This window comes from Oncorhynchus mykiss, chromosome 3 (assembly GCF_057628025.1).
Source record: "Oncorhynchus mykiss isolate SJ-2025 chromosome 3, ASM5762802v1, whole genome shotgun sequence".
NCBI lineage: Eukaryota > Metazoa > Chordata > Actinopteri > Salmoniformes > Salmonidae > Oncorhynchus > Oncorhynchus mykiss.
In genome coordinates this window covers 42,589,211-42,604,161 of record NC_143024.1, presented here as the reverse complement: position 1 = coordinate 42,604,161, position 14,951 = coordinate 42,589,211, and the positions used below count along the sequence as shown (strand labels likewise).

The 14,951-nt window shown below is 46.0% G+C and overlaps 1 protein-coding gene across 2 annotated transcripts in view; it reads right to left on the bottom strand.

Annotated features, from left to right (window-relative positions):
- Positions 1-2,817: 2,817 nt before the first annotated feature.
- LOC110518266 (zinc finger protein 407) overlaps positions 2,818-14,951 on the bottom strand; it is a 203,265-nt gene continuing 191,131 nt past the window's right edge. For both annotated transcript variants that reach the window (XM_036973835.2, XM_036973836.2), the window contains exon 9: positions 2,818-5,174. In XM_036973835.2, coding sequence (XP_036829730.2) covers positions 4,291-5,174 — 884 coding nt within the window. In that variant the 3' untranslated portion in view covers positions 2,818-4,290. The remainder of the gene's footprint in view (positions 5,175-14,951) is intronic.

The window sequence follows — 14,951 nt, the reverse complement described above, 5'->3', positions numbered from 1 at the left end:
GAGCTGACAAGGTACAAATCTGTTGTTCTGCCCCTGAACAGGCAGTTAACCCACTGTCATTGAAAATAAGAATTTGTTCTTAACTGACTTGCCTAGGTAAAGATAAAATAAATATACCATTGAGATGTTTTTATCCAAAGCAATTTATAGTCATATGATTACATATTAGACAAATTGGGAATCGAATCCATAATCCTAGTGTTAAAAGCCCTACGCTCTACCAACTGAACCACACAGCACCACATACCCTTTTTAATTATGTAGGGCCTTATAATGTGTAGGGAATAGGGATGCATTGAGAACCTTGAACGGACGAGAAATGCCCTAACCATTCATTTTTGTTAGTTTAAAGTACAATAGTAGTAACCTCAACTATCCTCCATATGGTGAAACAATGTCCCAACAGCTTTTGAAAGAGAATACAGAGTTAGCTCTCTCTAACAGTGAATGTATTCTGCTTCAGGGGCAGCAGGATGTCTTTAAGTGTGTATCTTTCTCTCTAAATGGCAGCAGCAGCAAATGAAAACTGAGAATGTGAAATTACATAATTTAAGCGGAGAGATGTAAAACCTTTTTTTTATTTTTTATTCTCTCACTAGAGATCTATATTAAATATTGTAAATCTAAATGGAACAGCCTTTTTTTGAGGAGGTTTTGCCACTCTTTTACCTCAACCAAGTTTTCATACAGCTGTTTTCTTATTTTTTAAACATCTCATGCTGGGGAAGGAGGGGAAATGCTCTCTCTCTCTCTCTCTCTCTATTCCTCTGTGTTGTGTGTCTAATTAAAAGCACTTACAGTTGTTTCTCATTCAAGGTTGAAATGACAGTTATTTCGGTCACCCCGCTCTTCATAGTGAGCTAATCGGATCATTTTTCAATCACTGCTTCTCTTAATGAAGTGTTGAGAGCCCGCATGTCTGTGGGCCTGAAGTGTTTTCAGGGGTGCGTGTGTGCTTGTGAGTGTTTGTGCATTTCGCTGTGTGTGTTTGGGGGAGGTTCTGTGGGGGGGGGGAAGACGCCTGCTATGAGTGGCTCGGGAATGGAGTGGGGCTGTCAATGTTTGTCAGGCGCTGAGGTAGGTGTGGCAGTGAGTCTATTGCAGGAGGGTGGGGGGGGGGGGGGGTGGGGGGGGGGGGGGTGGGGGCTAGCGCTGGATTAGTGTGAACAAAGACAGGGATACGGGGGAGAGAGAGAGAGATGGTAGGCCCAATCATTCCATAAAGAGATGAACCACTCCTGGTCTGTTGCTGCCACATTATATCAGCTTTCACAGACTCAAGACACTACAGTTCTGTCAGAGCGTTGACACAAACAATGGACTAGAAAATATAGAATTGACTGTACATCTCTTCAACTGCCCTCACGCTCCAGGAACAAGACCACATAACATAGAAAGTAGACCACAAAACAAACAGGTCCCTTTAATAGAATTGTACCTGCATGCTGTCCCCAGGACACAACACACAACCAGAGTGTATCAGCATCAGTGAGAATGCTAATACTGCCAAAGGGGGGGCAAAACGAATAGCAGAGACATTAAGAAAATGATCCACGGGCTGATATGTTTCCTATAGACGGTGAACTAAACAGAATTGCCATATTTATCATACTCAGAGAGATCCCCAACCCCCTGTCCTTCTCCTCTCGCTCTCCCGTCTGCCCCCACAGAGTGATGGAAGGAGAGGGAGGATAGCCGCCCCTCCACCCCCCCTTGCCCTCCACCGGCCCTCTGCCCTTTTCCGGCTCGCCAATTAAGCTGCAGCGGCAGGTTTCCATCAGCCGTCTGCCCGTCGTCTCCAACGGACTCAGGCGAACAGGGCCTGTCAGGAAATGAACTCATCACTCGGTGACAGCTGCTAATTTCTCCCTCTTCCATGTCACACGCACGGCCTGCTGTAGCTAATAATGAGTCACCCGTCTCTGATTAGGAAGCCGCACAGGGTGGAGAGAGTGACACACGCCGCGCGCATGCACATACACAAGCATATTACACGTACACACACGCGGGCACAGCGACACACACATAAAAACCCACACACCATGATGATTCACGTCGTATAATTGTGTTAACTGTGTGTTAACTGGGAGGAGAAAGCGTGAAAGGAGACAGCTAGGATTGCAGGTTTTAGCTGAGGCAGGGCTGCTATAGTTCTGTGTAGCAGAGAGACATACAGTAGGCCATGTGAAATTACAGGCTCACCTTCCGACAGTGGTTATGAGGGGGGGGGGGGTCTCTGCTGCTGCTCTTCTGCTCACCTCGCTCACTCAATCCAGCTGTAATCCTCTCAGCCCACAACTCTTTCTCTTTCTCGCTGACACACACACACACACACACACACACACACACACACACACACACACACACACACACACACACCTGGCTGTGTTACATTAAACAGATGATCTCCTGGTGGCCCCTGTGTGCAAGCCAGTCTTCGTCATTGTGTTCATAGCCGTCATTCTCGGCTCCCACTCACTCAATCAGAGCCTAGGCTGTACTACGGCCCTAAGTGGATATTGATTCCCTCTTCCAGCTCTTGAATACTGTAGGGAGAAAGAATGTGTGTGTTCAACACAATGGAGGGAGAGAATAGGGGGCTGGCTGAGGGAGAGGCGTATTTATGATTAGGATGATGCTGATCATAATGACGGTAATGACGGTGATAATGACAATGGTGATGATCATGATGATGGTGATTGGAAACACACTTGGTCGAAGCTCCTATGTCAGTTGATGCATGTAAGTTCATGTGGTTGATGTGAATAGGAGATTGTAACACTGTCATAGAAAACTTGAGGTGAACTAGCAACCCTCCAAAAATGAAGACTGAGCTTTATTGTCATTAGTCAAACGCAAGTCTCATTGCAATTTCATTTACAGAAACATATATTTACAATAACTGAGAGCAGTAAAACCAATGGAGAAAAATACTTAGCAACTTTAATTTAATTATGATTATCAGAAACTCACTAAATGTTGTGTCATCACCAAGCTATTCTGTCAAACACATTTCGTGTTTGACACATTTCGTGTTTCTGTGGCAATCCAATTCATTTGTCCTATTTTGACGGTCAAAGGACACTCACTATGAGAGAACTTAATAATGATGCAAAACAATGTCAGCACCGTGACATTTTGAGAACATCCTGAAAAACAGGTGGACTGCCCCTGGATTCAGACCAATCAGCATTCTGACCATATTTAGGAATTTGCTGAAAACAAAGCCAATCAGTGGACTGCCCCTGGATTTAGACCAATCAGCAGCCTGGATATTTTCGATGTATTTGATTCAGCAAGGTATGAAAGCAAGGTGTCTGTTATCAAAACAGACCTATTAATGTACCTTTTTAAATAAACAAACAAAAAATAATTTTTTAACTTACAATTGCAAACTAATTCACTACTTAAAGGAAAACTCCACCCAAAAACAATATTTTGGTATTTGTTTCATTAGTCCATTGTTGATATAGTACAGAAATGTTTTGCATATCAGCAAACAAGTTTTCAAGATAAATAACATTCAAAACACAGAAATACAGCTGGTATGATGCAAGATGATGCTGCCTTTTGCATCATACCAGCGGTATTTCTGTGTTTTGAAAATGATATATGTTAAAACTGGATTGCTGACATGCAAAACCAACAATGGGCTGATTAAACAAATAGCAGAATATCGTTTTTGGGTGGAAATGTCCTTCTAGTAAAACCATATCAAACTGAAAAATAAAGCTGCTATTATTCTCCAACTTTCAACAAAAACAAATCGCGCAACTTAAAGATTGTACGTCTTTCTAGATAACGGGAACATTTCCCGTTATGTAATCTTAAAAGTATTCTTTTTGCAACTGAAAATAGCCTATGTATTTCCAGTCATGACTCCAAAAACAAGTGGTAATTCTGGTGTTGGTCATAAAATAATGCAAATGTTAAATAATGTTAGCACCAAAGACTTTGCACCTCACTAGAACTCTATAGATGTGAATGTTATCCTGAGTTGATCGTTGCAAAACGGAGATAAAGCTATGTAAAAAAAAAATACATGACATTTTCAATGAAAGAGACAAAGAGGAAGACTCTTAGGGGCTTTAAGCTGGACATTTGGTCTTCACACAGGGAAAGTCTCAACTGCATTCTCTCCCCTCGCCTCCTTCTCCAACCCAATGGATGAAAAGGTCAGACAGAGGTCACTCCCCTATAACTTCTTATCCAACGGGTTTTGAGAAGGAGGTGAGGAGAGGACTCGAGGAATCAAGGAAATCCAGATGAGATTCTCGCCACAGTCACCGACTAGTCCACCTCCACCTTCTCCAGAACCACATTGTGTGGCGTTCCATCCAGGTAGTAGACCATCCTCTCCCCAGCCTGGCCTTCTGAAACTCCCTCGCTCTGCTGGTCGTCCTCCCCTCCCTGGTGCTGGGTGTACATGGTCCCCTCCACCTGCAGGGTATTGTCATCCAACTCCGTCACGATGTAGTGGGTCCCTTCATCGTTGACGATCACCTGCGTCAGCCCCTCCTTCATCAGATGGCTGGCTGCAAACTGCAGAACCTCCTGGACCACCTGCTCCTCCTGCACCTGCTGCTCCTCCCACACCTCCTCCTCCGTCTTCACCTCCGCCTCCTCCTCTTCCTCCACCACGTCTGACACAACTTCCTGAGTCATGACCTCTTGGCTGTCCTCTTCCTGCTGGCCCATCTCGCTGACGGCACTGAGGAGGGCATCCAGAGCCGTGGATGACTCCGACACCATGTGGTGGTGCGTCGCCCCTCCCCCATGACCCCCGTGACCTCCGGCTGCAGACCCGCCGGACTCCAGCAGGACGTACCGGGTGGTGCCTCCGGCCAGGTGATGGGCCCCGCCTGCAGACACCTCCCTCCCCGAGGAGATGACCTGGCCGTCCTCGGTGATATGTAGCACCTCGGCCACCTGGCCCGCCATGGCCAGGTCTCGCAGGGTGGCAGCGGCTGACTCTTCCAGGGCCTGGTCGAAGGCCATCTCCCCACTGCCGTAACCCTGGATGATGATCACCTGCTGGACACCCTCCTGGCCCTCCAGCCCCTCCATGGAGCCCACCCTTCGCACCGGGAAGGCCCCGTCAAACGCTGTGTCAACCTCCACGAACGTGGCTCCCTGGCCCTTTAGACGACACTCGAACGACTTGGACACGATACCTGGGAAAAACACAGAGATTATGGAGAAGCGTTAATGGCAAAGCTGTATGACGTCAGTGGACATTTTGAGTTATTAGGACTATACTTATAGCACCAATGACCATTCATTCTTGTGGAAAAAAAGATACTAGGTGTTGTCCAATGACTATTGGCTATTCTGTAACCCCGCCCTCGTGTCTTCAATCAGGGTTGTTGGGAAAATGCTTTGTTCAAAGAAAACATTGTACTGTCATGTCTTTGTACTCCCTGACAGCCATGCAGCCAAAACGCGTCTGATTTAGACATGTTGGTTCCATTGAACATGCCATACAAATAAAGGCATTTGTATGCCTTGGTCCTCCTTTCTTTTTAATGTCCATTCATTCTATTGGCCAGGGACATGTTATCTCTCTATTTTGTCTTTATTCCTTTTTAAATCCAGTTCTACAGGGCACTGGCAAAGCTGACGTAATAACAGAGCCTAACATAAAAAAAATATCTATATAGAAATACTCCGTTAACTTGATATGAAAAATAATCTGCATATTTAAAAAAAAAAAAAAAATTTAATGGACACACAAATGCATTTCTTCAGAAAAAAATATCAAGGTATTCAAATGGGTGACAAGAAGTGGTGAGACGTCAGATGGTGCTAATTGATCCACACCATGCCCTGTGGCAGACCACAGGTTGCTATGGAGTTGCCAAGGCGATGGGAATGGTGTTAGAAATGGCATTGTTTAAGGCTGAGAGCTGCTCAGAGGACTCAGACATGCATAATCTATCCAGAGAAAAGGATTTGGAGAGGAACAGGTGACACTCGCTCACACACACACACACACACACACACACACAACAAACCTGGGTCAAATATTTTCTAGGCAGGTGTGCTTGGTTCCATTGTACCGGGTTAAATGTAAATCAGAAAACAAGGTATTTGAAAGAATCTGATCCAGGTTTGCTTCACACACGCAACAATAAACTCCTCAATCATTTTTTTTCTCACTGTCATTTCGTTTTTTATTTGATTGAACTAATATTTTACCAGGCATTTGACTATTTGATGGCCAAGCTACAAATGGACCTATGATGACCAGTGTACTAATGCACAGTGAACATACTGTAGCTACAGCATCGTCAACTACACCTAATCAAGATCGAGGACATTCTGTATCCCAGTGACTAGTGTAACCAATGCTAGTATGTCTGTCTGTCAACAAACTGACCAGTGGTCAGTTCTTCATAATCACTACTCCCATCACCCTCTGCCAAATACCAGTCCATCTCCATCCTCCACTGATATGCCTTTACAAAATAGCCCCCATCTTCACACAACCCCCCGCCAATGATTTCATGGGAAATTAGTATGATGACACAATAGGAAACATAGAAAATAGCAAATCTCCACAATTCAGAGTGAACACATTTAAAACCCATTGTCATAAAACCTTTAGTAGGAAACACTGTGGACAGTCTATAGAACAAGTGCTGCAAAGACTAGGGCGCCTGTCCCTCTGTATGGGCGGTTGACATTTAGGACAGCAGAGGTTGCCTGTTTACAGAGACCCACTGGCCACTGCTAACGGATTATGCCGACGCTGAACTGCTAAGAGACGAGAGGCCGACAGGAGAGGACAATAACTCGCTGCTGTGATGTTTTTACACATTACCATAAAACGTGTGTGTATGTGTACGCGAGTGTGTGTGTGTGTGTGTGTGTGTGCTTATGTGTGTGGCGGGCTATAGGAGGCATCGCTAGTGTGTGTCACATTATCCGTGGGGTGCTGTCTGCTGGGCCTAGGCAGCAGCCTGCCTACCCGCTGAGGTTTATGGGGTGTCGCTCAGTCGTGGCCCGGCGCGAATCAAGTTAATGTTGCACATCCCATCTCTTCACTTGCTCCCGGTGGAAGAACAACATTTGAACAGCGTGATTGGGGCCCGGCGAGAGGCTGATGCGTGTTTTAATATGTGTTTTGAGTGTTCTGAGTGACCGATTCCTTTAACAGCGAGTCGTGAGGACAGACCACATTATTTGCAGTGATTTCAAACAAGATGGAGGCTCCGGCGAGAAAAAGATAAAGAAGAAAGAAGCGGAGCGATGGAAGGGAGGCTCTGATGTCATTTCTCCAGACGAGAGTTGGCCTCCCTTCAGAGAAGGAGGGAAAAGCCACAACAGAGATCGAATGGGGAGAAAATAAAGGATAAGAGAACTATAGTGTCAGCAGCACAGGAGAATGCAAGACGGACAAAACGACAGTCAGTCAGACAGACACACATACACATACAGTGTGCTCGCATACTTCAATACCTTGGCAAACGAGAACGTAGATCGGTTTGTCCATTTTGAGATGCCGTAGGCGGTATACGCTTCCTCAAAATAGTCCGAATGAATCGAAGACCATTCAAGAAATCTGTCATTCATTTTTGAAATGTTTTGTCCAAGAGATCTTAGTCAGGCGATTTTACGTCTAACTAGGTACTGTTTGGTGCAGTATTCCTCAAGTGAACAGAATGTGCATGAGGACGAGTCGTCTCTTGTCGAATGACAACAGGCACCAGTGAAGAATTTCTAAAGCCGACCAATCACCGACTTCAGCTTGAGTCGAGGAAAAAAATGGTGTGCCCGAACAGCTGAAAAAAGAAAGAAAGTCCAAAACAACCAATAACGTTAACCTTTTTTTTGTCATAATATATGCCCAAACTGTTCCGAACTGTTTCATCTGGGAAGCATGCGGATGCTTTTAGCCTACCCTATTACCATACAGCCAACAGCTTGGAGTCTTCAGTGTGTACACTACAGATGCAGCTATATATTGATCAGTGGATCAATGCCCACAGCCAGCACAGCCTGCGGTGTTGGGTAGAGGAGGGGGGGGGGGGGGGGGGGGGGGGTTCTAAGTGGCATTACTTCAGGAAGGAGAGGGTCTTCACCTGGGAAGCGGTCAGACGCCACTTACCAGCAGTTAGAGGAAGTAACCTTAACACCGACATGCAGCCCCCATCAATCAATTACACAAGTCAACCTTAACGTTGTCTGAACTGCTTTAACACTGAACACGAATCAACCTGGACACAGTGGACAGTCGAACCTGGATTGGACATAAGCATAAGCCAAGCCCAGTCAATTATACTGAATCAAACATGACGGCACAATGACAACACTGTGACAAACACATGGACTTCAAGATCAATTACCATCCTTTTTACCATCCTCTTACGCGCCGATTCCGTAAAATCCGAGATATGAACCTGTGGGTGTTTGATTTGTGAGGCCGTTTTCCAGCTGACGCGCAAGCAGGATGGGTGTCGGTGGTGCTGTCGGGGCTTTTGAAGGTGACACAGCTAAGTAGTTCAAGTGTCAGAGAGAGCATGTATCCAGGTCACCACGGATGGGCTGTGGGGGCAGAGCTGTGGGACATGGGGGAGGGTTAGAAGAAGGAAGTCCCCCCCCCCTCACTACATGGTACTGACGACATGCTTGAATGAAGACCCACTACTACTCCTCCTGTGTCCCTCAAGTCCAGGCTAGGAGAGACGGGGTGGGGACAGTGGGGACCATCAGGTCAGCCGTCTAGGAATGTGTTTCTGTCACCTGCTTTGTTCCAGCTGAAAGGGACTGAGAGGGACCACTGTCACCTTTACAAGCTCTATGAATCAACGCCAGGGAGGGGGAACTGGCCTGGTGACCAAAAAACAAGCAATTACACCAGGACGAGATTGACACTAGGGGGATGAGGAGGAGAGAAAGATGAGAAAAGGATAAGGAGGAGAGAGAGAAGGATGGAGACACACAGCGCAGTACACACCCCAAGGACAAACAGCCATACATGGGCACACTGATCTTTCTAGGTCAACCGTATATTCAACAAGTAGCTCAAGAGAGGCACATCAGTTACATTCTCCAAGAATCAATGGGTTTCAATCATTAATTTAAATAATCATAAATAATCATAAAAATCACAGAGTGGGCCTTTAAGGATGTACAGTATATATAAGGCATAGGGCTGACAGTCAAAGGAAGAAGGCATACAACCAGGTTTTGGTTCAGTGTTTGTCACTCACAGTGCATACAGCCAGGTCACTCTCCTCCTCTCTCCTCCCTGAACTCAGCTCCTTTTTTTGCTGACTCTTCCCTGGCCAAGACTGGCTGACCCCCTGGTCACCCACGCCTCTGCCAACAGGAGACGGAGGGTGGGTGGAGGAGAGGGGGTAACCCTTGATAAAGGTGAGTTTTTTTGTGGGGAAGTGTCCGACCCTTTGTCTCATTCACCTTCCGTATCTGACCACCCAGGAAATGTGCGAGAACTGGACAATTAATTCAGAGGAATCCCAGACACACAGATACACACACACATTTCACAGAGCACTGACTATTGGGTGAATTACAACCAAGGTTCAATCTGCTTTCTAGCTGAGTTGCCGTTACATTATACATGTACCCTATAAGTAATCATGGGTTCTCTTACAGAGCACCGCTGAGAAAGCACACATACAGTTGAAGTCTGAAGTTTACATACACCTTAGCCAAATACATTTAAACTCTGTTTTTCACAATTCCTGACATTTAATCCTAGTAAATATTTATTGTCTTAGATCAGTTAGGATCACCACTTTATTTTAAGAATGTGAAATGTCAGAATAATAGTAGAGAGAGTGATTTATTTCAGCTTTTATGTCTTTCATCACATTCCCAGTGGGTCAGAAGTTTACATACAATCAATTAGTATTTGGTAGCATTGCCTTTAAATTGTTTAACTTGGGTCAAACGTTTCGGGTAGCCTTCCACAAGCTTCCCACAATAAGTTGGGTAAATTTTGGCCCATTCCTCCTGACAGAGCTGGTGTAACTGAGTCAGGCTTGAGGTCAGGACCTTGTGATGGCCACTCCAATACCTTGACTTTGTTGTCCTTAAGCCATTTTTCCACAACTTTGGAAGTATACTTGGGGTCATTGTCCATTTGGAAGACCCATTTGTGACCAAGCTTTAACTTCCTGACTGATGTTTTGAGATGTTGTTTCAATATATCCACATCATTTTCCATCCTCATGATACCATCTATTTTGTGAAGTGCACCAGTCCCTCCTGTAGCAAAGTACCCCCACAACATGATACCTCCACTCCCGTGCTTCACGTTTGGGATGGTGTTCTTCGGCTTGCAAGCTTCCCCTTTTTCCTCCAAAAATAACTATGGTCATTATGGCCAAACAGTTCTATTTTTGTTTCATCAGATCAGAGGATATTTCTCAAAAAAGTACAATCTTTGTCCCCATGTGTAGTTGCAAACTGTAGTCTGGCTTTTTTTATGGCGGTTTTGGAGCAGTGGCTTCTTCTGGGATTGATTTGCACTTGTCACTCCAAAGTACGTTAATCTAGGAGACAGAATGCGTCTCCTTCCCAAGCGGTATGCCGGCTGCGTGGTCCCATGGTGTTTATACTTGCGTACTATTGTTTGTACAGATGAACGTGGTACCTTCAGGCATTTGGAAATTGCTCCCAAGGATGAACCAGACTTGTGGAGGTCTACAATTGTTTTTCTGAGGTCTTGGCTGATTTCTTTTGATTTTCCCAAGATGTCAAGCAAAGAGGCACTGAGTTTGAAGGTAGGCCTTGAAATACATCCACAGGTACACCTCCAATTGACTCAAATGATGTCAATTAGCCTATCAGAAGCTTCTAAAGCCATGACATCATTTTCTGTAATTTTCCAAGCTGTTTAAAACTCGTTTTTCAACCACTCCACAAATTTCTTGTCAACAAACTATAGTTTTGGCAAGTCGGGTAGGACATCTACTTTGTGCATGACACAAGTAATTTTTCCAACAATTGTTTACAGACAGATTATTTCACTTATAATTCACTGTATCACAATTCCAGTGGGTCAGAAGTTTACATACACTAAGTTGACTGTCCCTTTAATGACTCCAACATAAGTGTATGTAAAATTCCGTCTTAAACTGTACACGAACATGCACACACTCACGCACACACACAGCCTTCCACTGGGGCATAGCACACTGACTTACAATATCTGTGCTAGTGAGCGTTAGATCGAAGCTTGATAAAGGAGCTGGGGTTAGTTAGGCCTGCAGGAGCCTCCGCTCAGAGGACTGACACATGGAATCATCACAAAGAGCCCAACAAGAACCGGCTGCTTCAGTCACTCCTCCACTCTCCTTCCTGCCCTTCTCTCACTCTCCCCATTACACCTCTCTCTCGCCCCCTCTCTCTCTCTCTCTCTACCTCGCCCTATCCAACTCTCGGGAGATGGACCTTTGATTGCTTCCTTAATTAGCCATGTCAGATGGCTCCACGGATTTACTGGTGATGGCTACGTTCTGAAGATAATTACACGCCTTTCCCTTTCTCCGAGCTCTCGCCATTCCTCCCTCCATCCCTGTGTCCCTTCTCTATCCCTCACACTCCCCTGCGACTCAATGATTCGTTATGAAATAGAAGCAGATTTTTTCCCCACGAATCAACCTGGAGGTTTCCACTGTAATTAAGCGGAAAAAGTTTTCTATTTCTTTGTTGCTTTGCTGTGTTGCTTCAGAGAGGGAGAGCTAGAGAGAGAGAGAGAGTGGGAGAGAGAGAGAGAGAGAGAGAGAGAGTGGGAGAGCTAGAGAGAGAGAGAGAGTGGGAGAGAGAGAGAGAGAGAGAGAGAGAGAGAGAGAGAGAGAGAAAGAGAGAGAGAGGGGGGGTGAGTGTGGAGGCTACTATAATCTGAAACTCTGATAGACAGACAGATGAAATAGTCAGCCCTCTGCGAGTAATCAAAGATATGAGCCGCTTGCGTCACGTTTAAACCGAAGAAGATAGACGAAGAGAAAGAGAGGAGCGAAAGAAAGAGAGAAAAAAATAAATAAAGAGAAAGACAGACAGACAGAAAGAGAAAAACACAGACAGAGACCGAAAGACAGAAACATTTGGTAGCGCAAGGCCTAGCAAAGTCGAGGCAACAGGCCTGACCAAACCTACTGCGTTTACATCCCTGTTGTCACCTCTCGACGACACAACGTTCTATTTACGTTACCTCCAGATCATCCCTGGTCGTATTTACCCAATATTTACCTAACAGAGGCATTGCAGAGATATTTATCGTGGTGAAGGGGCTAAATATAGCGCTGGGGAGATGGTGCGAGGCGACCATGGTGGGAGGTTTCCCTCTAATCTCCATCTGCAGGCTGACAGGCCTAATGAATGCCCCTCATTCAGCTGCACTGCCTGTGTGTATCTGACAGTATAAATATTTAGCAATATCGGAGTCAGCTTGTGATTTTACACAGATGGAGTGATTGATGCCTCTCGCCGGCTGACGCATGCCAAAGACGATCTCCGGTGTAATGTAAACCAGCTCTCTCTCTCTCTCTCTCTCTCTCTCTGTCTCTCTCTCTAGCTCTCTCTCTCTCTCTCTCTCTCTCTCTCTCTCTCTCTCTCTCTCTCTTCTTTGCCCTGTCCTCTCGGCTTCTTCCGCAGCTCGTCTTCTTCTCCCTCTCTCTTCTTCACTCTGTCGCTTTTGCAGTTTGCTGCCACCTGAATTTCAATCTCTGTCCTTTCAAGGTACTGCAGGTTTTGGGTATGGACTCCAGTCAATAATGAAGGAATGCTTCACAAAACCACTTTAACAGCTTAACATGTATTTGCCTGTGTGCGTGCGTGTGTGTAGATTTCATATGAACAGATGACAGTGTGGGCAGATTCAAAGGACTTCACACACAGCTGTCACCCAGCCCAGAGAGACAAACCAGACCAGCTCTTCTCTCCCCCTGCTCCCCCAGCTACTGGATCTCTACGTGTGTGCAGGGTCTGTGTGCGTGTGTGTGCACATTAAATGTATATGTGTGTGTGTGTGTGTGTGTGTGTGTGTGTGTGCGCGTGTGTGTGTCTGCGCAGCCACTACAGAGCCAATTAAAGAAGTTGAATACAAGAACACAATTCCAGAACATACATAGGGGACCTTTAAAGGAGGATGTTGAGGGTGCATTGACCTTGTAATTGCCTGTAGAAAAATATGCTCTCCTGGTAATGCCCTTTCTGGCTTTAATTTAAAAACATTGGGGAAATATCTCCTCTTTTTTGTGTTTTGTCTTCTTCTTTAAATTGCATTTAAAACTCCAATCTCTAATGCGGCCAAGTCCTTTCTTCAGAGAGAAGAGCAGATCTATTCATCGAACTGTCCTTTCTCGAAATTAGCATTCAAATGTGAGCGGTTCCACTGCGCCGTCCGGCCTGAGGTTTTCATTCCGGCCGGAGGGAGGAGGTGGCCTTCGTTGCAGTAACTACAGTGTCTTTCAACACTGCTCTCTCCTCGGTTTGAGCTCTACGGATGTTTTTGTTGTTCCTCCGTAATGAGAACAATGACTATTTCTCCTGCTCTCCTTTATCTAGCACTTCTCACTTTGCTTTCTCCTCTGCAAGACGATTGAAGGTTCCACTGGCCCCCAGATCTAGTCCACACTTTACAAGCCCAACTGGAGGTTGCTGCTCTGATATGGGACTAACTGTAAAAAGACACAGACAAAGAAATCCCAGAAGTCCCAGTTTCAACTCTGTCTTCCCACGTAGAGTAGTGTTGTCGACTAGCTGGCTGGCTGGTGTGGTATTTTACCCCCTATAAAGTGTATTTTTGGCACAGTGATTTGTGACTATGTGGCTGTGTGTGTGCAGGCGTACACATATTTGCTTGCGTGTGAGTGTCCGATCGTGCGAGCGTGTAGATATCGGGCCTTATTCCTGCCTCCTCGACCCTCCCTCAGCTCCATGCAGCCGATGAGGAATGAACCATCCGAGGCCTCCATTTCTCTTCCCCCCGTGGCTGAGTCTTACTTACCCTAATGATGTATAATAGCCTGCAACTGCACTTAACCTGGGTCCTAGCATGGCAGAGACCGAGTGGGAGATCCACGCTGATTACAATGTTTACCACAGGGAAGGAAACAACCCGTCAACTCAGAGAAATGAGGGACGTTCAAAATCACACTCAATCAAATCCAATCGATTAACACAGACAGAGATAACCCTCCCATTTCAGCCGTCACCTTAGTAACCGGCAGTAAAACTTTGACGGAACAAATGCAAAAACCGGTTCCTTCATTTGTTACACGTCTCATCAAAGCGCCTGGATCGCATTCATTAGGGAACACTGTTGCAGAACTTTGGACACGGCGATGGTGAATAATAATACAAGCCACGGCTATCGAAGTCTGTAAGGTGGGAGAGAGGAGTGCAGGCGCCAGGCAGGGGGTCACCACCCATCACTCAGGTCAACACACACACACAACACACACACACACACACACACACACACACACACTCCACACACACACCACACACCACACACACACACACACTAGTGTTGGACGACGGACTATGTGTTCTCTCGTAAAACCTGCAGTCCTCAGCGCCAGTCCATCGTGCCTTAGAGGAAGCCGGTCAGTCTGAGGCCTGGTGGCACTTAGGCCTGCTCTCCAAAAAACACTCACAGCCGGAGAGGAAGAGGAGAAGCGGAGAGATGGAGATGAGATGTGAGGAGACGAGTAGGAGGGGAAGAGGAGTCGTGCAGAAGACGAGAGGAGAGCAGAAGAGGAGAGGAAGAGGAGAAGCGGAGAAGGAGAGGAGATGTGTAGGCAGAAAGAGTAGAGAAGAGGAGAGGAAGCATTATTTCATTATTGAAGGTGTAGAGGATAAATTGTCCGTGGAGATGCCACAGTGTCGTCTGCGGCTAGACCACAGACGGCCCACCACACAGCCAGGCTGGCGTGACGAGGGCAGGCGTTGACTCGCTGACCTTGTTAAAACAA